Genomic DNA, 26,905 nt, shown 5'->3' with positions numbered 1-26,905 from the left:
CAAGTAAAACATTTGATCATGTTTCCTGTGCAAATTAGTTTTTTGTCAATTTTGTCAATAAAAAGGATTAGACGTCAGTTGATATATGGAACCTTCTTTTTGTCTCTGTATAATTGTCTGTCTGTGTTTTTCACTCATGTGACAGGTTCTCCCCTACTTGTGAGAGCCTTGGGAATGGTGGTTACCAGTGCACTGCCTGTCAGCCTGGCTACACCGGCCAGTACTGTGAGCGGTAAGAAATCCCAGCACAGGATCCAAAACAGTCACTGAAATGATGGTTCATCAATTGGTCAACTTCTTTCCACGTCTGTGTCATCAGTTGTGCTCCTGGATATGTGGGCAACCCGCCAGAGAGAGTGAAGTGTCGTCCATATGATGGTGAGGCTACATTTTGGTTTTAATAGAAATATGTTGCCTCACGGCAAAGCACATTAAATGAACACACTTTCCAGGGTCTGGGATTGGCTCCACGACCTCGCATCCCTCATGTGGAGGATAAAGCGGTAGACAATGACTGAATGACTAAGATGGACTTAAACATGTAGTTATGTTCCAAGGAGAAAATGAATAGACAGAGCTGAGATCAAAAAGACGTCAAAGTTTCCCTTTTGCCTATAATTTTTGACATGGGCGCTGTGCTGATGTCTCTCTCTATGATATACTACTTAATCATTTATCTAATCGAAGCAAACTCCATACTCGAGAGCCACGCACAGACACGCTCTACAACACTGTATCACTCAACACGTTTATCTGCAACTCACAAGTGATGGTAGTTAATCAAATATGACACCACACAAAGCACCATTGAGAAATACTTCCCTGCTGAGCTTGTTAGTGCCTTTTTTGCAGCTGCAGCGTCGCTGGTGGTGAAAGTCTATCCAGCGAGGGTCTTGGTGTCCCCCGGTGGCCCCGTCACTCTGCGCTGTCAGGTGTCGGGCTCTCCTCCACACTATTTCTACTGGTCCAGAGAGGACGGGCGGTCCATATCTGGCGCTGCTGAGAGACGCAGACAAGGCAGGGACACATGTTTTTTTTTTTTAAAAACTGATCTTAACACATCATTTGCTTTCCATTGAACATGTGCATTAGAATGTGTGTGTGTGTGTGCAGGTGCAGAGCTCTACTTCCACAGTGTCAAGCCAAGTGATGCCGGCATTTACGTCTGTACCTGCAGAGACCAGCGGAGCACCAACAGGAGTCATGCTGAAATCGTTGTCACAAGTATGTGTGCTTCTCTTTTTTTCGCTGAGATTTTCCCTCGAGGTGCTTTTTGCAGCACGGAAACTAGACCCGCAGTGTTTCAGCACATCGGTTTACTCAAGACTTTTCAGTTACTAGTGAGGTTTGCTTTCACTAGTATAAACAGTTACTATAAAATAAATGTCTCTACATTTCACCAGGTGCCCCCTCCAAAGCCATTGAGGTGACAATCGAGGAGCCGAAAGCCCAGACTGTCAGAGTGGGATCTACCGTCAGCTTCATCTGTACTGCAAAGAGCAAGGTAACGTTGGTCAATCATATCACCGTGCATTATTTAATGTGCTTACATTTTTCTTCCTTCTTTTTATACATCGCAATAGTTGTAAAGTACTCAGCAGTCCCAGGTCCATTATCTCACAAAATGTAGTAGAGAGCATTTAAAATAAAACACAATCTTCTTCTATTTTGCAAATAAGCAAATACATAAAAGGCATTTTAAAAAAAAAAAAAAGTCTCATCAATGCCAATGCAAGCGTCTCGTAATCTCTGTGTGTTTGTGTGCTCGCCCCTCTGCAGTCGCCAGCTTACACACTGGTGTGGACCCGGATCGGCAACGGGAAGCTTCCCAACCGGGCCATGGACTTCAACGGCATTCTTACGATTCAGAACGTCCAGCCCGAGGACGCTGGCGTCTACGTTTGTACGGGCTCCAACATGTTTGCCATGGACGAGGGCAATGCGATCCTCTACGTGCAAGGTTCGTGATCCTTGGCACTGTATTTCATTACCCATCACTCCCTGCCACCCCTACGGCTCCGACTCCAGCCACACCCCCACACCCCCACACCCCCCTCCCCTCCTCTCCCCTCATGCTTGGAATGGTGCATGCGTTTCTGTTTGACTGCATTCATCAGTGTGCACTGGAAACACTTGGCTCTGGGTAACAGCGTAATAAGCTTGCAGCTCTAACTCCTCATGCTTCTGCCCTTTGCTCTCAGATAACAACATAGAACGCCGCGTCTTATCAGTGCAGTGGGCGATCAGAGAGATAAATAAATCACGTTTGTTTATATCCTCAAAAAAATGTAAAAAATCCACGCTCTGAACTATGATTTCTTTTTTTCACTCCCAATTTTGGAATGTACTCTCGAGATTTCAGACTTCAAAACCAGCCCACATTATTTTCTGCAATTATGAAACAAAATTGCATTAAAAAGAATTGGCAAATCCTACAGGGTCACGTTGAATGACACCAAAACCTGTGTGATCACCAAAGTCACCTGTGTCCATCACCATTTTTCTCCACACACTTCCTTCTAGTCGTATTATCACTTATGTAAGTGCTGATTACTAATTAACACATTTGACAGATAACGTTGCACACACAACGGGCGGATAAGGACACGCGATACAATGTGTCCAAATCACATTGTCTATGATTTGCTTGAAAAGTAGATTCTGCCTCGATCAGTCACAATCCTCAGGTTTAATCCCCCCCCCCCGTCTAATCCTGCTGCTCTTCTTACTGCCTTTTTTGTGTGTGTGTTTTTTTAAACTCGCCGTCTTGTTGTTTGTCTCTGGTCAGTGGACTTTCCTGTGCTTTATATGAAGAAATACAGCTTGTGGGTCTCAGCGTTGAATAAAAACAGTGGATAACACGTGGTGCTATGAATGCAGATTGACACACACGCTCACAGACAAACAAACACACTTTCGGATCAGTGATTTCCACCATCTCTCTACTGAATTTCCTTTCCTCTGGTTTTTGTTTCGTTTTTTTTTTCCCCTGTCTGTTGGTTGAATTAATCGGTGGTGGTTTGGTTGCTTCTCGATGACTGGCAGAGTCGCTGATTGCCGCTGTTAGAGGTTTTACCAGCAGGGTGCTGGGTTCTGGTGTCTGTCTTTAACTCTGGTTCTGAGGGGGCCCCCTCCCTGTCAGAGCTGTTTGTGGAGCAGGGTGAGATGCCAGGATGGGTGTGTAGTGACTCTGCGGACTGACCTTCCAAAGAGGACGACATTGTTTCTGGAAGGAGAGGAGGGTTTTTTTGTTTTTGTTTTTTTTGGACGTTTGTCTCCGTGTGTGTTTTTGTACCACTCGATACAGTGTTCCTTCCTGCTGTGTTACTCTCTCAGTCACCCTGAACGAACAAAAACGGTGCTATAAACCATTCGCTTGGTTAAACCTTTGTTTCAATTGAGTTTTGAAAAGTGCTTTTGTACGACTGTGTCTCTCCTTCATTCCTTTAGCGTGTCGGCAGACGTCTGCCCCGCTTGTGCTGATTGTTACTCGTCAGTTAGTTATTTAAAAACTGACCCTTAAAGGAGTTTATTTTTTATCTTAATCATGTCAGTTATCAAGAATTGTATAATATGTTATTTTTATTTACATTCTGTCAATGTTGTTGGCACATTTTCTTTGTTTTCTTTTGATTGACTGAAATTATGTTACTCTGAATTGTTTCCATGAAATCAGATATATCAGAAATGTTTTTTTAAGGGATTTGCCATGTCATTGTGTGTTTACGTTTAGACCATTTCAAATGTTCAAAAAAATCTCAGAGAATTATCTCACACCTCAACTATGTTTTTTTTGTTTGTCTTTTTTTACGTACATTTGGTTTTTTATTGCTTCCTTTCTGTTCACACAAAAGCAAAACTACTGCAAATATTATACCCAGAGATACTAAAGGACACGTAACTGATGTAATGTACACATGTCACCTTTAATGTATTTATCTTAACTGTGAAAAGATTCTGTGGGGAAAAAAAAGAGAAAACTGATTAAAGAAACCGCTATAGCTCAAACTGATTTATGGACAGTTATCATCATCATGAGTTTGAGGAAAAACCACAAGCTGTATGTTAGTGTTTTAACAGCTGAAATAAAAACCCGTGTTTCAATGTTTAAAAACTGCTTCTTGCTACTAACCTGCATGTCTCATGTGTGGCTACTCTGCATATTTTCATCTCTCCTTTTTGGCTGCTGTACAGTTCATTTTGAGTCGACGTATGTGTGCGTGTGTGTGTTTTCATAATTCTGTATGCAAGGAGCACTGTTTTTGTTTGACGCCGAGTGTCTCATGTCCATTATCAACACACCTCGATGCGCGGTGCGTACGGTTCTCATAATGTGTCAGGTAAGTGTTCAAAATATGTCATTCCTGTGAGCAGAAATAAAATGGCACCAACGATAATGAGCAAAAAGAGCTAGGATGATTTAAAACATGCATGTTGACATCATGTGAGACACTTTTGTGGACTCAAATTGGACGAAAGCGCCATGGCAGCTGACGTCTGCAGATGAATAAGTGTATCTTGTGGAGGTGTGGGAAACTGCTGCTGTCCTGGAGAACTGACCTGTTAGTTTACCTGTTCCCTCCTCCCCTTCCTCCCCTTCCTCCCACATCCCCAGAGGCTTCACAGGCTCAGATGTTTTACACAGCCTATGAAATGTTTGAAGGACACAGAAAGCGTAAGTCCACATGGGCACAGTTTCCTCTCTGCTGGGCTCCCGGGAGGACCGGCCTCTCCCTTAACCCCTCCCTCTCTCTCTCTCATGTCATATGTCATGCATGCACTCATCTTCCACAGCATGGATATACTTGGTGGCCCGGTAGCGCCCATGTACAATCAGCCAAGCATTTCTGAGACACAAAAACTCTGTGCTCTCACTTACGTTGCCCCAGAGCATCCGTGTTTTTCGAGCATATTATTAATCTTTATTTTCTTCTTTTTTTTTTTAAATATATATATTTTTTTATATATATATTATTAAGTAATTTTTCTGCGAGTCACAGCTTATATGATTGTACATGAGCATTACTGGCTCTGATCTGGCTCTTTGGGTTCATTGGGGTCCATCACTGCAGGAAAAAGTGCACGTATCTTCTTGTGGGGCAACTTCTCATGAATGTTGAGGCTACAGGACAAGTCAGTAAAAACTATCAAATATTTTTTACAGTTCTGCTATTGTAGATTCAGCTCTGTTCAAGTGCTTGAGTACTGATAAAAAAAAAATATATATATTATAGAGCATATTTTTTCCCAATTATGTACAGAAATCCACAGATATTTTGGTTCTTTTTTTCTGTCTCCACATTCAGAGACAAAAGATGCCCCTTCTTTTTTTTTTCTCTCCACCCTTTGCTCTTTTCCCCCTTTTTTTCTCCCCAGGAAACATGATGTACTGGGGCAGTATCTGTCATCTGGGCTTCAAACATCATACTGTGCTTAATACATCCCATCACACCCTTATTGCATCATAGCTAAATGTGGGTAGCAGTCTGGTTTCCAGTGTGACAGGCAGATTTCACTGCGCGCGTCATGCAGGCGGGCGTTTTTCAGCGTGATATTAATAGACGACGAGTTAAAACCGCCGTTCATATGTAATTAAAATCTTATGGATTTAATATACAAGGAAACCTCTGCCATATAAATACTGCCACACTAACATGGCAGGTGCGCCAAGCTATTTTCTACTAAATAGTTTGTCCCTATAAAACTGTTGACAGCATGACTCGCGTGTTATCCAGAGTAACAATGACACCGTCCAGACTCTGAGCCGGACTAAAAATAATAACAGTTCAGTTTTGCACTGACTTTTATAGACCACAGGGTGAGATTAACAACAGCACCGACTTGTATCTTCTTTGTTATATATGAAACAGATCAACCTCTGTTCAACTTCATGATGAATAACCGTGACAGGGTTGTTTTTTTTTCCAAATGTTCAATTTTTTTTCAGTACGACAACTGTATTTCGAGATTGTTGTTAAATAATGTGTTAAACTTAAAACTATAAAAACATGAAAACATTCCTGTTATTTTACCACTATACTATTGTAGGCTCGCAGACTTACCCGCGTAATTGTTTGTTTTCAGCAGTACAAATAAAATCACCAAAAAAAAAGTTGTGCACTTCCAATCGGTATTGAGTCAATCTCATCAGTTCTATCATAGTCTGTTTCAAATTGTATTTTGAATTGAATTTTTTTCTTTCTCTAAACAAAGCGGCCGCTAACAACAGCTCTTTGCCTCTGTAGCATTGGTGCCACTAAGGTCGCAGAGGTTTTCAGTCTGCTGAGATAGCCGCATACTCCTCCCTGCCTTATGAAAGAGGCTTTTCTTTTGCCCTGTCACACTGGGGATCATACGGGACTGAAAATGAAGTCAAACTGGCGCAGGCAGCATATGCCCAGAGGCTATGCCAAGGTCTGCCTGCCACATCTCATCTGTTCTGTCTGAGAGCAGACATGTGGACTGCCAAGGGTGACAGTGAGGGCGGGAGAGGGGGTTTGCAGGCAGAGGCCATCACAGTCCAGTCAATTCATAGCACACAGCTGATGTACTATAAAGCATCGATTATAGTTTCATTCCTCTCTGTCTCTGCATCAGTAGACAAGTCTGTATCATCACACGTTTTCACCTCTGATAAGTCTCTGTTTTGAGTCCTGTTTGACTGGTGTGTCCACCTCTGTAGCTGGAGAAGGGGTCCATCCTGTGGCCACTGCTACTCCCTCAGTGCTGAATGTCCAGCAAGGCCAGCGGGCAGAGTTTCGCTGCACGGTGACAGGAAATCCAACTCCCGCAGTCGAATGGATCGGTACGACCAGTTACAACTCCTGTATTGTGGCTTTTGTCACCGTCCTTGTTGGGCTAATTATTCACATTTGAGAAATTTGGGTTTATTCGAAAGTCTCCGTTCCTGACCAGTGTTGAATCGGTGATGAGATGTAACTGTGGGATTTGTTCCAGGAGTTCCAGGAAAGAGAATGAGTCCCAGAGCAGTGGTTCGCGGTGGCGTACTTATCTTTTCAGCCGTGGATCCAGCTGATGAGGGAGAGTACACCTGCAAGGCCCTGAACACTCACGGCGAGCACACAGCACGGGTTTCCCTCTTTGTCCAAAGTATGCTCCTTTTTTATGTGTGTGCTGTTCCCTCATGCAAGTCCCTACAATGTACATAATAAGGTTTTAGGGTTAAGACTTAATTACATTTTTGGATTTGGCTAAAATTAGGATACAGTTTAGTAAGTATTAGTCGCGGTTAAAGCACTAGTACGCAACTTAATTACCAAATCACATCGAGCACCTTTTTTGTACATATGTGAATATTGTATTTTATTTATTTATTTATTTGTTAGCTGCATAATTCACTTTTATTCAGAACCTCTATACTTAGAAACACAGAGAGGACCTAAAGTTTATGTAGTTCACTTACGGTTTTTATGAAAACAAGTCAATAAAAACTAGACTTTTTGAAAGACAACTATTATTAAATCAGTATTTTTGAACCCTGTAAAAGAATCAAGCATTATAAAACACTCTTCTTACCAAATCATGCTTCAGTGTGGACTGTCCAACTGTCATCAAAAATCAGTCAAATTCATCGCGTGACAGTAGCTTTGGATGGTCTTCTGTGTTTGTGATGCACTGTTTTCATACGTCACAGAGATTTCAGTGTCTACACTTTGTCTTTGAATGATGACGATGCATTTTTTTGGTCAGAATCCAACCCAAGTGGCCTGGGCACTCAGCCCCAAGTCCAGGTCAGTCCCCAAAATATTGAAGTCCACGAGGGTGACACCTTGAGGTTGTACTGCCGTGCATCAGGATCGCCCACCCCGATGCTCACCTGGTTGAAAAATGGAGGCGTAATCCCTGCACAGGTGAGACTCCCCCCCCCCCCCCCCCCTGCTGTTGCAGTACCTCAAAGGCAACTTTAACGTGGTTTGATTAAAACTGTGCCGTGTGTCTATCTCGCACCTCAAGGTGCGTCCGGTTGCCGCTGGTATTTCATCATTCTGTGCCAGTTTTTTTATGACTGTTCTAGCATTTGTGACCATTTACCTTTATTTTTTCCCTCCCTTCTGTTTGTCTCCTCCCCCTTTTTTTTGATCCCACCCCGTTCTGACATGTGCTCAGGCCATTCCCTCTCACGGTTTCCATCAGTTTAAAAGCAACAGTCTCGATGTGTTACACAGACGTATTGAGGAGCTGCAGGTCTGTCCATCTGTCTGATGTCTGTCTGTCCTGTCTCGTAGTTCACATTCGTTGTCCACTACTGACCTTGTCCTCACATTATTCGTCAACTAAGTGCATGACCAACCATGTCTTTGATTCACGCCTTATAAACGCTGTTCATTTATATAATAGCTGCTCACTAAGTCCATGTAGAGCTGGTGCCAAATACACTGAAATCAACCCGCTGGGTCTGGTTGACTTCGTGGTGTACTTTGCATGCAGTATTTTATGAAGTTGTTCCATAGTGTTCGTTTTGTCCGTGTTTCTGTCCACATCATATCATCCCTCACGTGTTTGAGCTTCCGGCAGATCATCGTGGTCCCGCGTGTGTTAATAGGACTAGTATACAGTAGGCACCGCAGGTATTTCAGACACATTTTTTTGCCAGACGCAGACTCTTCTGCCCCAGGGGGGTTTTGATGCGAGTCTGGTTTCTCCACTGTCCTCCTGATTTCGGCTAAAGCTCCAGAGACCTGTTTAATTCTGCATTAGAGCCAGTGCCTTATGTCAGCCTTTCCCAGGGGCCGCTGAGCTTTGCCGTGCGATCACGCAGAAATTCTGTGTGCTTTAGCAAATGGTTTTGCTTTGAAAACCCGTCAGTGGGTTCAGACACACATTGAGCAAGGGCCCCGCCTCAGCCACTGCTTGGTTTTGCCTCGCTCATGGTTGAGTGGGCCAGAGCTAAGCGGCTTTGTCCATGGATGCCCCAACGCCCCCCCCCCGGATACAGTAATCCATCCCTGGACCCTCCCCGCCCTGTTTCTCCCTCCCCTCTGCAGTGTTTCCAAACATGAATAAAGTTCATTCTTCAGCTTATTCAGAGTAAATAAGTCAAGTTGTTGACTCATGAGATATAAAGTTGCGAGAGCTCTTAAAAGTAAGTGGTGAAGTTGTTTCGGAGTGGTTTGTTTTCACTGTCAGTTTGCTCCAAGGTATTTTAAAGGTGAATATTTTGACTACAGTGATATTTCTCAGATTTGGTAAGGTGTTACACTTATATTTACTTGCTTTGCAATGCTCAAAACAACGTGTCTAATTTTTTCCATAATTTGTCCAATCACTAATTCTTTCAGAATAAAATAATAGTATAGTAAATGTAACTACCACCAATCATGTTATAATTAACAAAAAAAAATCACCCTGTCAATCATAGTATTGTGGCACTATGGTACTTTGTGCAGCGCATCACATGATGAAGTCCTGTGCCATAGAAATTCTAAACGATTCTAAAAGAAATCCATGTATAGAAAAACTGTAGCAATAACAGCTTCTGTCTTGTCTTTAAGATCTTCACCGTAGTGCTTTTGTGTTGCTGTTAGCTAGTGATGTCACAATGTCAGTAATGTCATGTGTTGTTTCAAGGGACGCGAGGCAGGTAAGTGATACCTTTGAGATGTGATGCTTGTATATTTAAAGCTCCAGTGTGTAACTTCTGCCCCAAACCTCACATTTCTGAAAGAACAACTCCAGTTCCACATTCTGACCGTTCTCTTTCAAAATGTATTTTGGTATCTCACTCATGTTTCTGAGAACTGAGGCTAATTCCTGAGCTTAAAGTTGTCTTTCAACATTGATTTCACCTCACTAATGGCGTATTTACGCTATACAGTTCTAGCATGGCTTGACTCTGCTGCTGATGCTTTTCCATTAGAGAAAGTACCTGATACCTGGTGCTTTTTTTAGTACCTGCTCTGGTGCGGTTCAAAGTGAGCGTAGCAGATACTAAAACGTGACGTCGACAGACTGTGATTGGTCAGAGAGTGTCGTCACTGGAGGAGTCATGAGCGCCACTCCCGATATCAAACCGTTAAAAGACTAAAGAAAATCCTGAAAACATGTGTTCATCTCCCACATTTAGCAAGGACATTTATAAAATCTCAACATTCTCACTACTGAGAAACACAGGATTGACTCATGTAGCAATGGTGTGAATCTAGCAGACATTTTTTTTTTAAATTCAAGGTTACACACTACAGCTTTAATGGCAGGGAATAGGCAAATATGCAATGAAGACTGGTGTTTAATAAGATTTCTTATCGATCTGTTCTCTCCAGGCGCGCATGGACCGCACGGACATTGGCACTCTGCTCATCCCCAACATCAAGATGTCTGATGCTGGCACTTACATGTGTGTTGGCAGCAACAGCATTGGCTCCAATAGTGCTCCGATTAAAGTCACGGTGCTCAAAGGTGAGATTTGCGAGACAGTGCACCTGACTGAACTCGTCCTGGTTGTAATATTACATCATATTTTCATGACTAGGGCTGCAACGATTAATCAATGATTAGTTCATTACTAAATTGATTCACAACTATTTTGATAACTGAGTAATATGGACTGTATTTCAGTTTTTTATGTCCTTTTGCATCTTTATGACAGTAAACTGTTTGTCTTGGGTTTGTGGACAAAACAACACATTTACACATAGGACAAGGTCATTTAAAGGTTTGGGAAACAGTGATGGACAGTTTTGGCAATGTTCTCTGTGCTTTTTAAAGCGAGAACGTAATCTAATGCATTTGTTTTGAACAGCGGACCACAGCTCCTCCGTGGTCAGCATCCAGCCTTCGATTGCTGATGTCCAGGAGGGCCAGAGTCTGGAGCTCAACTGCTTCGCACCTGGAAATCCTCCTCCCCAGGTCACCTGGACGAGAGCCAGTGGACGCCTCTCCTCCAACCACCAGGTAGTTTCACGAATGTACAAAAAAAATGCATATAAGCTGCATATGAGTGACTGTGTGTCATTGTACCGTTTCATTGGAACTGTACAATTTCCCACTTTTAATGTGGTGTAATGTAACTTAACACTGCTCTTCCCTTAGTGTTGATTTATGTGTGTTTCACTTACTTATTCTATTTTAATATTAGTCTATGCTACTATCACAGATTATGATATTACATGCAAACAAGGTGAGAGCAAATCTGAATTGAGCTATACCTAAACCAACTGTGATATTGTGATATACGACCAATTTGTCAGCGTCTCAAGACATGTGTAGTGGGAATAATTCAATTCAATCGTATTCTGTGGTATTATAAGCAGAACTGAAGCGTCTCCTTCCGTCAGGTTCTGGGCAATCAGCTGCGTATCCTGTCGGCCTCTCCTGAAGACTCAGGAGAATATATCTGTCGGGTGCAGAAGAACCCTGCAGACCCAGGATCTCGTGTCCATCAGTCCTCGGTCTCCGTGTCCGTCACTTCGTCTACTTCACGTAGGTCAAATTTGTGCAAAGCAATAAATACAAGGGCTCATTTATACACATTTAGCACATTTATTCTCACCGAGTTACTTCTGAATTGACAGTCATGTCTTGCTCACTTAGGAAATTACACTTGATGGCAGCATTAGCCAAAGGCTGGGATAAACACATTAAGGGCAGGGCAGTACATAGCAGAGTGTTGTTCTCAGACCAACACTGTCTCACTTCACAGATTAACTTTCCATTTCAGCTTTCCAGTGACCTCAGAATCAAAGATTTTCCTTGCTATTACTATCCCATGATCTCATCCTCATTCGCTCTCTCCTGGACTGACCTCTAAAACTGCCGCCAACAATAATCCAGGGCCACATTGAATAGTAATTTGTTACTTTGAGTGTCTGTGAATCGTAAATCAGATTAATAAAGAGATATTGAGGACAGTAATGTTCTGAAAGAACAAACTGCTGGTTTCTGCTGCAGGTCCCCAGAGTCCAATCATCGCCATTGAGCCCCACAGTGCTGCAGTGCGTGTGGGGGAGACGGCCAGCTTCAGGTGCAAGGTGTACAGCGGCACCCAGCCTGTCAGACTGGAGTGGAAGCTGGCCGGGTTGAACAACAACCAGCCACTGCCAGGTAATCATCACACACACACAAATACACAAACCTCTGCCAAGGCTGCACACTTTCCCACCTGTTAGTTCATTCAATCTTGAAGGGTTAACAATTGTATTAAAAAAAAAAAAAAAAAAAAAATCCTGAATCTGCATCCATATCCAGCAATCATTTCTTCCATCCCCAGAAAATTTCATCCAAATCCGTCCTCTACTTTTTTATACAAACCTGGCTAAAACGTATGCGTCGTGGCCAGGGGTCTCTAGAGCCACATGTGGCTTCAAAAGAGAAAAAAAATGTAATTTAAAATATTTCTCTTTCAAAGTGAACACCTTTTATTTAGAGATCAAGGCGAGGAATAAGTGTTTTAACATTGGGGCTACGTAAAATACGTCCGAATGTCTACTTCAAATGCAATAGGGGCAGACAAACTTTAGTTGGAAGTGTTTGAAATATGGAAAGCCATTTCCAACACTGAAATGAAGTCATGTCCACATGAAGAAATAGTCTTTCGGATCCACATACTTGTGCCAGGTTTTCTCAAGCATGTGCTACATAAAACCCAAATATTGGGGTCACTTTTTATTTAATACATTTTCCACAGACAATGTAAGGACACAAATAGGTTCTGATTCATGTTTTCTCTTGTTAACAGTTAAAAACAGCTATGAAATGTCAATAGTTTTCTTTTTGTAGTTCTTGAATTATGGTTCTTTGAGATATATATATATATACATATATACATATATATAGTATATAAAACGTATTATTTGTGGTGAGGAGAGGGGTCAAAAATGGCTCTTCTGCTTCTAGAGCTTGCAGACCCCTGGTCTTGGCTGTGGTAATAAAACAACATAATGAGTGCTGAGTTTGTGATGATTCCATTATTTACCTCAGACATCTGTTTTGACTCAATCTAATAAATGACAAGTGAATTGATCTGTCCCTTTAAGGAGTCTCTAACAAGTCATTTGTCCCTCTCTCCTCCAGATAATGTCAAAGTCGGCCCAGATGGCTCTGTCATGACCATTGCCCCTGTTCGCTCCATCAACCACGGCGCCTACCGTTGTGTGGCGAGCAACCTGTACGGCATCACACACACCATCGTGTCTTTGATTGTCAAAGGTGAGTCACATGTCTCCCGCACTCTGCAGACAAGGGTTCCCTCTAGTGACTGATGGGAGACATAGCCATGTGATCCTTGTGTGCCTGTGCTCGCCAGAGTCTCCAGTGGCCACTGTCACCCCTCTTGGACCTGTGCGTGTCAGAGTGGGCGAACCCATTAACCTGGAATGCCAGGCATCAGGAGAGCCGCGACCTTCTGTCTCGTGGCACAGGCTGGACAGCAACCGCAAGATAATGCTGAACAGCCCCGTTCCCATGGAGTCCAATGCGGTCATGCAGGTACTGCTACAGCTGACATGAAGAGCAGAAAAGCTTCAAATCACTGATTTCTTCAAAAGTTGTGGCTGGAATCCATTTTCCTTTTCTGCAGATACTCGTAGCACGCCCAGAAGACAGTGGCACTTATGTGTGCACGGCTCGCAACAATGAGGGCTCTACAGAGACCAAGGTGGAGGTTATTGTTGAGGGAGGCTCTCAGCTTCCATCAGTGCCTCGGGCATCTGTTCCTGAGCCACGGAGGGTTGTGGTGGAGGGAGAGACAGTAACACTGCTCTGTGAGGCCCATGGTAATGACTGCTAAAACATCTTAACTGGCTTCTTATGTCACTTTTTTTAAATGACAATACAAAAAAAAAAAATGTTTTTGTTAATAAAGCAACACTAGAGTCTGATTTTTTTCTAGGTTTCCCCTCACCAACAATCACTTGGTCCAAGCTGAGGTCTCCTCTACCATGGGGACACAAGATTGTCAAGAACAGCTTGGTTCTGCTCGGTGTGGGCCGGCAGGACTCTGGAGAATACATCTGCAGCGCCACCAACCACATGGGAACCAGTGAAATCACCATCATGCTCGATGTCGAAAGTGAGTCTCAAGCTTTTTTCATCAGCTTTTGTCATTTACTGTCATTTTTGTCCTCATTTCTAAAGGAAAGTATTGTATATTGACGTTATACATTAATCATAACCCAAGTCTGTATATGCTTTGTTTTTCCTCCTATCTCTAGCTCCTCCTTATGCCTCTGTGTCTGATGTGGCTGTGCGGGTAGGGGAGGTGATCAGGTTGCAATGCCTGGCACACGGAACTCCTCCTTTGACCTACGCTTGGACCAGAACGGACGGACCCTTGTCACCGAGGGCTCAGATTAACGGAGGGGATCTGCAGATTAACCTGGCCACCGCTGAGGATGCTGGGAGCTACAAGTGTGTGGCCACTAATAAAGTGGGCGACAGTCACGTTGAGGCTAAAGTCACAGTCAGATGTAAGTGTGAAAATATCATGATTGGATACATACAGATGTCGTTGGTTAGCAATTATTTAAGAGCAGCTAAAAACTTTAAATGGATGCAACAGAGTTTCCATGGCACGACTCGACCTTCAGTAAATGATGTCTCTATTGTTTCCCTCTGTAGCACCTCTGGCAGTGCGTGTATCACCCCAGGTTGAGGTAAAGGCCCAGGGCAGTGCTGTGGAGTTCACCTGCTCAGCAGCAGGAGGTACTGACACCAAAATAGAGTGGCTTAAGGAAGGAGGCGCTCTGCCGCCAAACCACCACGTCAAGGACGGCGTGCTCAGGTGACTCATCGCGCCTTATATTGGTTTTGGTAAAAACAGGACACTGAACAAGACAAAAACAGCTCCGAATATTTGTATATGTAGACCAAACACGCAGTCAATCACACATTTGATCATCATATCATCATTTTTACCAGACTTACACTTTAAATAAATAATAATTAGACCTCATGCACTGTTTCTCACGTTCATCCACATACCATCAAACCTGTCTTTCTGTGCTTATAACAGATGATAACTCTAATCTATTACCTTTTATTATCTGCTGTGCTGCAAATGTTCTTATTGTGGGACTAAAAATCCATCTTTTCTACTGAAATAGTCCCTTAAATGTGTAACGTGTGTAATTGCATCTCTGTCTGCAGGATCGAGAACCTCGAGCAGAGCAATGAAGGAGTTTATATCTGCAGAGCCAGCAGTGTGTACGGTTTGGCCCAGGATACTGCCAGACTGACAATTCAGGGTCTGTAACATTTACTGCAAATATACCAACGTGAACACCACTTCCCGTGTTTTTTTCATTTCATTTACTGTTGTTCCGCTCCATTGCGTTGCCACAGCCCTGCCGAAGGTCATGATCAACGTGCGCACCTCAGTGCAGACTGTGATGATCGGCAACTCTGTGGAGTTCGAATGCCAGGCCGTCGGTGACCCAGAGCCCACCGTCCAGTGGAGTAAAGTGGGCGGGGCTTTGCCAGCTCACATCATGGTGAAGGGAGGAATGCTGAAGATCGAGCAAGTGACCGAGGCTGACGCGGGGCAGTACCGCTGCACCGCCACCAACGACGTCGGCTCAGTGCAGTCCCAGGTGGTGCTTCATGTGCAGTGTGAGTAATCCTTGAATGAACTCCTTATAATCTAATAGTCAGACTGCAGACGATAAAGTGGACTCCTCTGCTCACCCCTCCTTTTCCCAAGCACGTCAAGGAACTATGATGGTCTTCATTTACTGAAAGGATGTTCTTCTTCTTTGTTTGCTTAATAAGCCTCAAAATGAGAAATGCATTTGGGCTGCTGTAAGAAACATGGTAGAACAAGATGGCCCTTGCTTAAAATACGAAATAAAAAAAGGTGTATTCTAAGGCTTTGGGGGGAAAAAATGCGCTCATACAAACACTGAATAGTTTATTCCATTTCAGCCAGTACAGCCTTGCAAATATCTCATGCTTGACCTTTAAGCCTGCAGTTCTTCCATCTCTTATTAAAATTATTTTCTGTTTTTTTTTTTCCTCAGCTCTTCCTCAAATTGCTGCGCTGCCAGAAACTAAAGAGGTGACAGTCGGGTCTGATGCTGTCTTACCCTGTGTGGCTTCAGGATATCCTGTACCTGAGATCAAATGGTCCAAGGTAACTAAGATCTTTATGTAAACTAAAAATGTAACTTGGGGAATTGGGGAATTCAAATGCATTATTTTCTTTTTTTTAAAACTGTATGCTGTTTATGGTCTAAATATATTGTCACAGCAGCAATTTTGACACAGGTGATACTGATCACTGATACTGAGCTCTATTCACTCCATGTAAGTCTGGATAGTGTGTGATATTGTTTTACTGACGCGTGTCTCTGTCTCTATGTAGATGGATGGAGAGCTTCTTCCCAAGTGTTTCCAGGAAGCCAACGCGCTGACAGTTCCTCGCGTGACCCACGAGGATTCTGGGACATACGTGTGCACCGCCTCCAACAAACAGGGCAAAGTGGAGGCCTTCACTACACTTCAAGTTCATGGTGTGTCTGCGGAGTGGAGACTACAATAGTGATGATGAATCAAGCATAGTTGTGTGTATCTAACTGTGAAGTTGTGTGCTTTCTTTTTTTTTTTTTTGCAGAGAGAGTGATGCCATACTTTGCCCAGGAACCACTGTCCTACCTCACACTACCCACCATCAAAAATGCCTATAAGGTTTTTAGCATCAAGATCAACTTTAGACCTGATAATGTTGATGGTAAGCAAGCACGGCGTAAAATATCAGTTGAAATGTGTACTGTATGACTTCATACTTTTGTCGCAGTAATGTCATTGTACTGTGTGTACTGCTATGTGTTGTGTCCTGTGTTTTTGTCATATTTTCCTCATGTGGTATTTTACTGAGTCGTCGTCTTCTTTCTTTTCCTCGTCACCTTGCTCTTCCTCTCACCCACGCGGTGGGAAGGTCTCATATTGTACGCCGGTGAGTCTCGGTGCTTGAGAACCACAGGAGCTCAAGGCTGATGTTGTGAAGTGCTGCTTTTGTTTTTGGCTGCATCGGACTTTCACATAATGCACCCAGCTCAGAGCTGATTCATGGGGCTTTGAAAGAGATGTAATATTGTTGCATGGCCTTTCTTTTTAAACATTACAGTCATTAAAAACTTGGCTGGAAATCTACTTCTACGTCATAATATAATGTACCAGCTTCTGCGTTGCCTTTAAAGTAGCACTGCTGCCTAAAAATCACAGCAATTGTTCAAAAGCAATGTTATACTCATATTTCTTGATATTTAAAAGGAGTAACTGGCTTTTTTTTTTTACCTGCCAATAGTTTGTGGAGACATGACAGCAAATGTAAAAGACAGTATATTATTTAGAATGTCAAAGAGCCATACTTTGTCATATGTCTTCATATTGAAAATTGAAGATTTTCCTTCATTTGCAACCAGTGTGTGAGTGTATGGATTTTGTTTGTCCAGTTTCACCCACCACCAATTTATAAGCTGCATTAAACATATCATACACATACTCCATATGTACATATATGTAGACATGTGTGGCTCATAAAAGCATGTAAATATCCAGCATGTGAAAAAAAGAAGTAGTTTATTTATGTAACTGGTTGCACTTGGCAGCCCATCCTGAGGAGGCTTTGGTTGGCTTTGAATTTGCCTCACCATAGCATGCTGCTTTACAATCAGCTTCGAGAGATCATCTTCTGTGTGATGACTCTAATACAAACAATATCCATCCCAACAAGTCACTTCTACTACTGCTTGTACTAGTATCACTGCAGGCTCAAGGAAATTCCAGCAAATACTTGAAATACTGGAAGATTTGACTTGTTTGAATTCAAATCAAACTTTATTGACTTGTTAAGATGGATATTATATATATATATATATATATAGGATCGTGTTTGTACTATCTGTCCATTCATTAGCTATACCTCTTTTTCAAGTGTTCACTAACCCTGTTTTTTGTGGTGCAGGCATGATCCTCTTCAATGGCCAGAGGAAAACTACAGGAGCCGACTTTATCTCTCTGGGACTTGTGGGCGGTCGCTTGGAGTTCAGGTCAGTTTGTTCTCGAAAGTAAAAACAACGCGATTGAGCTTTATTGTATTTTTTAATCTATTGATTCTTATGTACCAGGTTTGACGTGGGCTCCGGCATGGCCACTATACGTGACCCCAACCCCATCAAACTGGGAGAGTTTCACACCGTCGAGCTGTATCGCAACCACACCCTGGGTTATATCATCGTGGACGGAGGGGAGCCGATCAACGGCAGCTCACAGGTACTCACGTCAGTGTGAATGTAACTCCCGCTGTCACTTACTGTATGTGCAGTTAATGTGTTCAGTGATTCATTATCCATATCTGCTCATATCCTCTCCTCAGGGCAAGTTCCAGGGTCTGGATCTGAATGAGGAGCTGCATGTGGGCGGTTACCCTAACTACACACTGCTTGCCAAAACCGCCGGCATTAAGACCGGGTTTGTTGGTAAGAACCGAAAAAACGGGGGTGGACTAAACATTTTTCATTTGTGTGATGACTTGTCATCGTTGAATGTTGAATGCTGTGCAGGTTGTATCCGTCAGCTGCTCATCCAGGGTGAGGAAGTCATCTTCAAAGACCTTGACCGCAGCTCCACTGGTGTCACAAACTGTCCCACCTGCAAAGATAGCCCATGCCAGGTCAGTGACACCTGTCCTTTGTGTACATTAGTGGCTCATCTTTTAAGTCCATCATTTCATGAAGCTATCCCTCATGTGATATTTAGAATAGCGGCAGATGTGCGGACTCAGATGCCAGCTTGTATAAGTGCACTTGCCCAAGAGGATTCACCGGTAGTAACTGCCAGCACCACTCATCCCTGCACTGTCACTCAGGTACATATCAAACTCCACCTGACCACCTGGTCAAAAACCAAGAATTAAGAACATATAAGAGAATTGATCCCTGTTGGTTCTTTTACCTGAATTCCCACAGAGGCTTGTGGACCAGATGCCACGTGTATCAACCACCCAAACGGACTGGGTTATGACTGCCGATGCCATCTTGGTAAATTTGGAAACAAATGCATGGAAGGTAAGAGAGGAAACACATCGCAGAACACATCCAATCTTCTTAACATAGTCTCATGTTTACCATACAAAAGATATAACAAGAGACAAACGATACGTCTTTCATAATTTCCTCAAAAATGTCGCATTTTCCTCAAGGGGAACTAGTGACCACTCCGCTGTTTGACGGTGAGGAGACGTTTATCGCGTATCCTCCTCTGACCAACATCCATGATGACCTGCGTGTTGAGGTGGAGTTCAAACCCCTGCATAGAGACGGCCTGATGTTCTTCTGTGGTGGGAAGAAAATGAAAGTGGAGGACTTTGTAGCCATTTCCATGGTGGAGGGTCACGTGGAATTCAGATATGAGCTGGGCACAGGTAAAGAACCCCAACATCACTCAATCACGACATGAAACGAGTTACTGGTTTTCATTTATTATACATCTGTTGGTTTTAAAACCAGCACGTGCTGTTATGTAAAGATAAAGATCAAAATATCGCATAAGAAGATAACATTGGTATAACGGTCATTTACCACCACTTACAACTATATTCCTGTGTATAAAGGTAATTGTCAGAGGAGGTAAAAACTCTATTAACATGTCTTGATGTTCAGGCCAAGCTATCCTCCGTAGCCCCGAGCCTGTGTCTCTGGGTCAGTGGCACAGAGTCGTGGCCGAGCGGAACAAAAAGTCCGGCTACCTAAAGGTCGACCAAGGCCAAGTGGAGAGTAAGACGTCGCCAGGAAAAGCCCAGGGCCTCAACATCCACACACCCATGTACTTGGGTGGAGTCCCCAAAATGGACATCCTCCCTAAATCCGCCAATGTCAGCGAAATGTTTGATGGATGCATAGGAGAGGTGAGATGGGTCTGCAGTAACAGAAGTAAAACACTACATTTGTGGCATTTCCTTTATCTGGTACAGCTTACACCTGTCACTTCACACACACTTCCTGTTAGGTTTCCATCAACAACAAGAAGGTGGACCTGTCCTACAGCTTTATAGAAAGTAGATCTGTCCGAAGGTGTGTGGACAACAGTCCCTGCGACCGCCGGCCCTGTCTGAATGGTGGTCACTGTATGTCGAGTGTCGAGTACGAGTACCAGTGTCTCTGTAAGGATGGATTCGAAGGTCAGTGCTCCACGTTTTCTCAACACTAATATTAAGCTAGAGAGGATGTAGCATCATTTGTATGCTGCATCCTTCATCTGGGGGAGCGTCTGTGTTTATACAGCAGCAGCGCAGGGGTGGCTGACACACTGCTAAACCACCATGTATGTTGTGATTCGGCGCTCTACAAATACAAATACAATTGAATTGAATTGAATTGAAACAAAGAAATCATTCATGATTAGAATGTAAAAGATGTTGAAAGACCCCCCCCCCCCCCCTGCCTCTGTTGTGTCTTTGACCTTTCACCTCTTGCAGGTGAGCACTGTGAGGTGGTGAAAGACGCTTGCCAGAGCAGCCGTCAGTGCCAGAATGGCGGCAGCTGTGTGGACGGTCAGTGTGTGTGTACACCCAGCTACACAGGCCTCAACTGCGAAGAAAGTAAGTATCCGCCGTCGCTCTTACCACGTACACATCAACAGAGTTCAATTGAATCATATTCAGAAAACAGAATTGTTTTCTTTTTTTGTCATTGTGTTTTTCTATGACGATGCATTTGCAGTAGAAGACTGAAATCAAAGCATATGGCATCAGCACATGTAATCCACGGCACGCACCTGCATCCTATACATATAATAAAGAAAAGAATACACATACAGCCAGAAACAATCCCATATGACCCACATTCTTCACAATATGAAGTCCCTCTAACATCAGACGGTTCGCTCCCAGCCTTCAAATCAAATTCATGCTGGGAGGGTTACCCATAAGTGATTAAATGTGTCTTACCCCTGCGCTCTTATGGCTATATCCTGCACACACAGGCCAGGTCTTCAGCTTCCCCGCGGGCCTGTGGAATGTGGAAGCTAGCGAGGCAAATGGTACAGTATTTCAACATTCAGTCTGCCTGAAGTGACCGTGACTAACAGAGCGAGCCCGTCTGAGCTCGAGGGGGCCCCGCGACCCTCAAACCTCAACCCAAACTGTCTGTCGCTTAACACATGTCCGCGCATAAACTTAAAACCAAACACGCATCTCTACTTTACTGGTAACTGAGGCTCTTATCCCCATCAGAATGTTGGGAGAGGGGAATTCTGCATCTATGATAAAAGGTATTAGGATGATAAACTGCAGCTGGGAGATCAAATGCTTTCTACTCTCTTCATTTCAAAAAGTAAACACCATGATGTGGAATTCCCCTTAATTTCCTTTTTTTCCTGTTATCATGTGGAGGAATGGAAGGTGGTTACTCACTCATAAAATCTCTTGTTTCCCTCCTTCACAAAACTCTCTCTCTTACAACAACCAAGGGGGAAAAATACATGGTTTTCTCATTGGAAATCTCGGAACATGAAAACTAATCCATGTCCACACGTTTTCTTTCGTGACTAACAACTTCAATTGTTGAAAGCACAGTGTGATCGCTGTGTGCAATGTGTGTCAAAATTCTTTCCTTAATGTTTTTTTATGCATGGATTCATTGTTTGTTTGAGTTCTGTGGACGGTCAGAGATGCTGTGACGTGTTAGGAATGGCAAATAATGTCTATCTGTTGTCGGGGGGGAGTGGCAAATGTGTCTGTATCGTGCCGTTAAAAATATGCATCTGAGTGTTATTCCCACACCAAGACAATGTATCTAACCAAGCCTGTCTTACCAGGACATCTTCCACGCTTCTGCCTCTGGAGGGCATCATAACAATGTGGATGAAGGTGCACAATAGCCCTTGCAAAACAGTTCATTTTATGTTTTATGATGTTCTTTGTGTAGATTCACCCTACCAATATGCAGCTCATTTCCACAATGATGGATACATCGCTCTGCCTAAATCCGTTTTCCCAAGAAGGTCAGTTTGCCTTTGAAGTATACAGTAGTTTGTAAATGAAGAATGAAAGAATCAAGGCTTTTTCTTTCTTTCTTTCTTTCTTTCTTTCTTTCTTTTTTTAGTGCCCATGACTCACCAGAAACCATCGAATTAGAGATCAACACGAGCTCCTTAGAAGGACTGATCCTGTGGCAGGGTGTGGTAAGTACTTGTTCCTGCTCATGTCTTTAAACTACATGCACTGAGCCATATGGTTTTAACCCACATCTTAAACCTTAACTTTCTTAATCCTCGCCCAAATATGACTCCTTCACATCAGCACTGTTAATCCCCACTATCACCCCCATCTGTTAAAGAGTGACACTTATTAACATTCATTTTGGACTTAAACGTCAGCACCAACACATCACAGACGCAGTGTTTGTGTCTGATTGGCTGTTGAGCGGCGGTCATCGCCACACACTGTCTATAACTCATACTGTCACTGACTTGGGCATGTTGGCTGCGAGTGTCTGACACCACTAAATAAATGCATGTTGCTTCTCTAACTCATCCTCCATTTTCCTCAGGAGACCCGCGGCGCACGTAATTTGCGAAAGGTGCATGCTAGTAAAAAGGTATCGACTCATTGTTTCATAATAACGTGCATTATCCAAAAAAGAAATATATGTATGCCATGATAAGGAAATGTCTGGAGAACCACATGATTTTAAACATAAAGGTATTGTACGGTATTTGTACGGCACAACATGATTGTATGGAATATGGAAGCCCATTTCTGCCAAAAATTATGAGATACTAAGTCAAAATTATGAGATACTAAGTCAAAATTATGAGATACTAAGTCAAAATTATGAAATACTAAGTCAAAATTATGAGCTACTAAGTCAAAATTATGAGATACCTAAGTCAAAATTATGAGATACTAAGTCAAAATTATGAGATAAAAAAAGTCAAAATTATGAGATAAAAAGTCAAAATGATGAGTCTCATAATTCTGACTTTTTATCTCATAATTTCAATTTACTTAGAGGATATTTTTAAGTTTTATCTCTCTTTATTTTTTTTAGGACAACATGGGCTTCCATATTATGGAGGTTATACAGTATGTCATACTAGAAATAATAGAACATTTCCTGTTGGTGGAAACTACGGTTTGCTTCCTCCGCTTACTAAACATTTGAATGTACAGGAACCTGGAGAACACGGCAAAGGCAAAGACTTCATTACCCTCGGCTTAAAGAATGGACACCTTGTTTTCAGGTGACTACAGCCTGCAATCATGTAGCCCTGTTGATAACCAGATGTGTTATTTATCTGTCACTAATGAGCACATGCTGTAGTAAAGCTTATGATACGTGCAATGTCTAGTTACCAGCTGGGCAGTGGCGAGGCAGAGATCATGTCCCACAAGTCTGTCAATGATGGGAAATGGCACAAGATCACTGCAGTCAGGTAGGATTCATACGATATTCTCCAGTCTTTTCACTTGACATACTGTACATATTTATGTAGTGCTATTTCTGTAGGAACAGTGTGTTATACACATACAGGAATCCTGACGTTTTTGTTGGTAATATAATAAAATGTAAAATATAACCTGATCACTTAGAAAAGTAGTGTACATTTACACTATATCTATATTATCCTGTGGTTTAAAAAACAAAAACAAATAAAAAACAATGCAACAAAAGCTGACATGGTCAGTGTATTTAATTAAAAAAGATTGGGAAAAACACATCGACGCTTCTAAGATATCTTGTCAAACTTTGAAACACTGTCAGTCGAAAGTGTAGTTTTCCTATTGTTTTATTGTCTTTAATTTTTTTTTTACTTATTATGTGTTTGTATTGTATGTAAGATGACCTTGTCAAGAAAAGGTGCCAGCAAATACAATGTATTATTATTATTATTATTATTATATCCCAGAAAACATTTTTTTTGTGCTTGTCAGCCATAACCTGTCAAAAATATCTGTCACGAGTGTTTGCGTTTGTCCGAACATTTTAATGTCTTGCTTGCGCTTTGTGTAGAACTGGAAAAGATGGCTACATCCAGATTGATGGAGGACATCAACTACATGGACAGTCAAAGGGCAAAAGCCTCATGGTCAACACCAAAGGCAGCATATACCTGGGTGAGTGGAGGGAACTGATTTAGTCAAATATTTTCAAACAAGTTGAAAATACTTATGTATATATAGTAATGAAGCAGTTATATAGAATGTAATGAACCTTGACTAATTTCACTGACCATATTTGATGTTTTCCTGCCATTTTCTGTCGTCATAATACATCATTATCAAGTGTAGTTAGCTGCTGTATGCAATGTATTACATTATACTGTATTTTTACTGTATTTAATCAGTTGAAAAGCTCCTGATAATATGAAAATATTTCTATTTCTCTTATTAGTTTGAATCATTCATTCAAGTATTCTCCCAAATCGTCCAGTAAATCTTATCTGACAGTGACTGACCGGATGCTTATTCTGTGTTCTCATGTGACAGGTGGAGCCCCGGACATGGTCGCCATGACAGGAGGGAAGTTTTCGTCAGGAGTGACGGGATGCGTGCGGAACCTGGCTCTGATGAACGCACGGCCCGGACAGCAGCCCGCTCAGGCCATCGACCTGCAAGGCCACGCAGCCCGCGGCGTCAACGTGCAGCCGTGCTCCTTGTAGACCGCGGGCGGCTGGCTCACACAAACACACACATACACACATACCACACACAGAGAGACTATGGAGTGATGTCATGCATGAAGCAGACTCACGCAGAGCCTGGGCAAACTTGGTGCTTTCGCCGCTACCAAAAACAAAAACAAAGATGACACCACTCTGTGTGCAGTAAAAAACCAAAAAGAAAAAAGAAAAAAAAAGAAGAAGAGAAGAAATTCTCTTCCTCAGTGTTGTATCAATGACACACTATTAACACAGGAGAACCAGTACAGTTTACATACTTCCAGCAGTAGTTTTAGTCATGAGAACAGTAAGAGTAAAAAATATTAGGCCTTTCTACGATGGGTCAGATCCTATGGAGTTGGAGATGTTTTTACAGCACTGAATTTTTATTTATATATATATATGAATATATATATTATATTTGTGGGGAAGACATGCAAACTAACCATAACTGCTCTTCAACTTTCCTAGGGTTTATTCTGGGTTCTAATACTGTGTGTCCCAGGCTTTTTTTAATGGGCCTAACTGTATTAATACTTGAAGACATTTAGGCCTTCTTTCTTCACTTCTGTAGAGGAACCGCCCCCAACCCCTTCCTCCCCACCCCCCCAGCCTTGTGCGAGCATGTATTCAACGTCTTGGGAGAGGAGCGCACACTGTCACAGTCACACAACTCACGTGGTCGAAAACACACACACATCAATAACTGCAAACGTTACAAGTCCTGCTCCTTTGCGCACTCACGCTGTTGCTGTGTCTTCCGAATACGTCTGTATTTTTTCTTTTTTTGCTATGAGAAAGAAAGAAACCCTGGTGCTACTGTCCAGACAGGAAGACACAGCACATGGTCGTACAGAAGTCTGGCTGTCACGTGTCGAGGGAGCGAAAACATTTACCATTTTCAAGTTGATTTTGTGACGATACGGCGCGATTGTTTGTCCACCTCAGACTTTGTGTGATTGAGTGGATCTTTAAAAAAAAGAAGAAGGAGTTTTTAAAAACTGAGTGTGTGTAAATCTGCCGGACAAGTCTGAATCTGAAAATGAAGTACAGTTGTTGATTATGTCTGTTGTCTCAGCCTTTTCCATTTCTCACAGTTTTACACGACTTTAAGCCCCCGATCAGCTGTGTGTATTTGCGTGTGCGTACATCGTTGTTGTCCATATCCTCTGGAGGATCCACTCAAAAACGGCCTAATTCTCCGATTTCAGTGAGCGATAAAAGTCTCTGTAGATTGTTTCCTCTGAGAATGCAGTGGCAGACTCACTTGCAGCCAAAAAGCAACTGGGACACAGTTATGATAGAAGTGTTATGAGAATGCAGTGGAAGCCTCCTGTATGTGCTGCGACCAGTAGTGTAGCTCCGATAAAGCATGCTGTCCCGCACCACAAAACAACACGCAAACCTTTTTCGGATTTTTGTACGCTTCCGATTTCGTATTAACATCCTAAGATTGAGCACTATCCTATCACTTAGAGTTGCCTCGTTTTTATTTATTTTGGGTCTTTTCCTCTTTTTCAGTGCTTATGTTTTTTTTGATTCAGCCATTTTAGAGATGCTTGCTATTTTTCTTTCTTTTGTTTGGTTATTATGTATTTCCTCCCACACCCTGTTGCCTCCCCCATGTTTTTAAAAAAATACCCTTTCCAGTAAAGGTGACAGAAATCAAGCCCAGTGAATGTATGTGAAAGGTTCAAATATGTCATAACCTGCTCAGATGGTTTGAAACTGGTCTTATTATTCCCTCATTGAAAAAAAGTCTTAGGCTCCAAATGCGATGAAAGGATTATTTATTTGCGCAGAACGGTGTCATCATGAACGTGCTATGAACTGAAAGGAGCCAAACCTGTGGTCCACGATGAAGACACTAAAGCAGAGTAGGCTAGTGTGTTTCCCCCTGTTGGACATCTATGATTTATCTGTTTCTGAACTGGATATTCATACTTTAGACACTGTACACTGATGAAACCGCCACTGCTTTCTGATTTCACCCCCCCATCACAAAATATGAAAGATGCACTTTTGATAAAGATGATTTTTTTTTTCTTTTTTTAGGCAGAAAAAAGTAAACAACACAGTTAAATGAATGAAACTGTACCAGATGGAATATTGTCCATGACAGGACGACCAAACTATTCAATTTCCATTGTGGAAAGACGCTCCCCTTGCCTTTGGTGTTTCTTAAATAAAAAGAAAATTCATGTGCTATTTTTAATCTTTTGAGTTTTCTTTTCTCATATTCCTGTGACCAGCTCTACTCTGGGTAAGCCGCCTCACCGTTTGCTGCTCA

At 42.5% G+C, this 26,905-nt stretch overlaps 1 protein-coding gene across 9 annotated transcripts in view; it reads left to right on the top strand.

Moving 5' to 3' along the window:
* The window catches only part of hspg2 (heparan sulfate proteoglycan 2), an 86,330-nt gene extending 59,507 nt beyond the window's left edge, over positions 1-26,823 (top strand). For 3 of the 9 annotated variants that reach the window (XM_058643037.1, XM_058643043.1, XM_058643044.1), the window contains 45 exons: positions 146-232; positions 320-378; positions 853-1,017; positions 1,114-1,224; positions 1,404-1,504; positions 1,780-1,960; positions 4,616-4,675; positions 6,683-6,805; positions 6,958-7,110; positions 7,711-7,871; positions 8,128-8,205; positions 10,281-10,416; positions 10,760-10,911; positions 11,295-11,439; positions 11,908-12,060; positions 13,030-13,164; positions 13,262-13,443; positions 13,535-13,730; positions 13,847-14,026; positions 14,169-14,423; positions 14,575-14,737; positions 15,103-15,200; positions 15,298-15,564; positions 15,972-16,084; positions 16,316-16,463; positions 16,565-16,681; positions 16,889-16,906; positions 17,918-18,002; positions 18,081-18,225; positions 18,329-18,431; positions 18,516-18,625; positions 18,712-18,820; positions 18,921-19,019; positions 19,154-19,375; positions 19,614-19,858; positions 19,960-20,131; positions 20,429-20,551; positions 20,935-20,991; positions 21,879-21,954; positions 22,056-22,134; positions 22,503-22,550; positions 23,126-23,196; positions 23,305-23,388; positions 23,967-24,070; positions 24,443-26,823. In XM_058643037.1, coding sequence (XP_058499020.1) covers positions 146-232; positions 320-378; positions 853-1,017; positions 1,114-1,224; positions 1,404-1,504; positions 1,780-1,960; positions 4,616-4,675; positions 6,683-6,805; positions 6,958-7,110; positions 7,711-7,871; positions 8,128-8,205; positions 10,281-10,416; positions 10,760-10,911; positions 11,295-11,439; positions 11,908-12,060; positions 13,030-13,164; positions 13,262-13,443; positions 13,535-13,730; positions 13,847-14,026; positions 14,169-14,423; positions 14,575-14,737; positions 15,103-15,200; positions 15,298-15,564; positions 15,972-16,084; positions 16,316-16,463; positions 16,565-16,681; positions 16,889-16,906; positions 17,918-18,002; positions 18,081-18,225; positions 18,329-18,431; positions 18,516-18,625; positions 18,712-18,820; positions 18,921-19,019; positions 19,154-19,375; positions 19,614-19,858; positions 19,960-20,131; positions 20,429-20,551; positions 20,935-20,991; positions 21,879-21,954; positions 22,056-22,134; positions 22,503-22,550; positions 23,126-23,196; positions 23,305-23,388; positions 23,967-24,070; positions 24,443-24,615 — 5,842 coding nt within the window. In that variant the 3' untranslated portion in view covers positions 24,616-26,823. The remainder of the gene's footprint in view (positions 1-145; positions 233-319; positions 379-852; positions 1,018-1,113; positions 1,225-1,403; positions 1,505-1,779; positions 1,961-4,615; positions 4,676-6,682; positions 6,806-6,957; positions 7,111-7,710; positions 7,872-8,127; positions 8,206-10,280; positions 10,417-10,759; positions 10,912-11,294; positions 11,440-11,907; positions 12,061-13,029; positions 13,165-13,261; positions 13,444-13,534; positions 13,731-13,846; positions 14,027-14,168; positions 14,424-14,574; positions 14,738-15,102; positions 15,201-15,297; positions 15,565-15,971; positions 16,085-16,315; positions 16,464-16,564; positions 16,682-16,888; positions 16,907-17,917; positions 18,003-18,080; positions 18,226-18,328; positions 18,432-18,515; positions 18,626-18,711; positions 18,821-18,920; positions 19,020-19,153; positions 19,376-19,613; positions 19,859-19,959; positions 20,132-20,428; positions 20,552-20,934; positions 20,992-21,878; positions 21,955-22,055; positions 22,135-22,502; positions 22,551-23,125; positions 23,197-23,304; positions 23,389-23,966; positions 24,071-24,442) is intronic. The other 6 variants (XM_058643038.1, XM_058643040.1, XM_058643041.1 and 3 more) reach the window with 6 other exon arrangements.
* The last annotated feature ends 82 nt before the right edge of the window (positions 26,824-26,905 follow it).

Source organism: Solea solea, chromosome 11, assembly GCF_958295425.1.
Source record: "Solea solea chromosome 11, fSolSol10.1, whole genome shotgun sequence".
NCBI classification, from domain to species: Eukaryota; Metazoa; Chordata; class Actinopteri; order Pleuronectiformes; family Soleidae; genus Solea; species Solea solea.
This window is presented reverse-complemented; position numbering and strand designations above follow the sequence as displayed.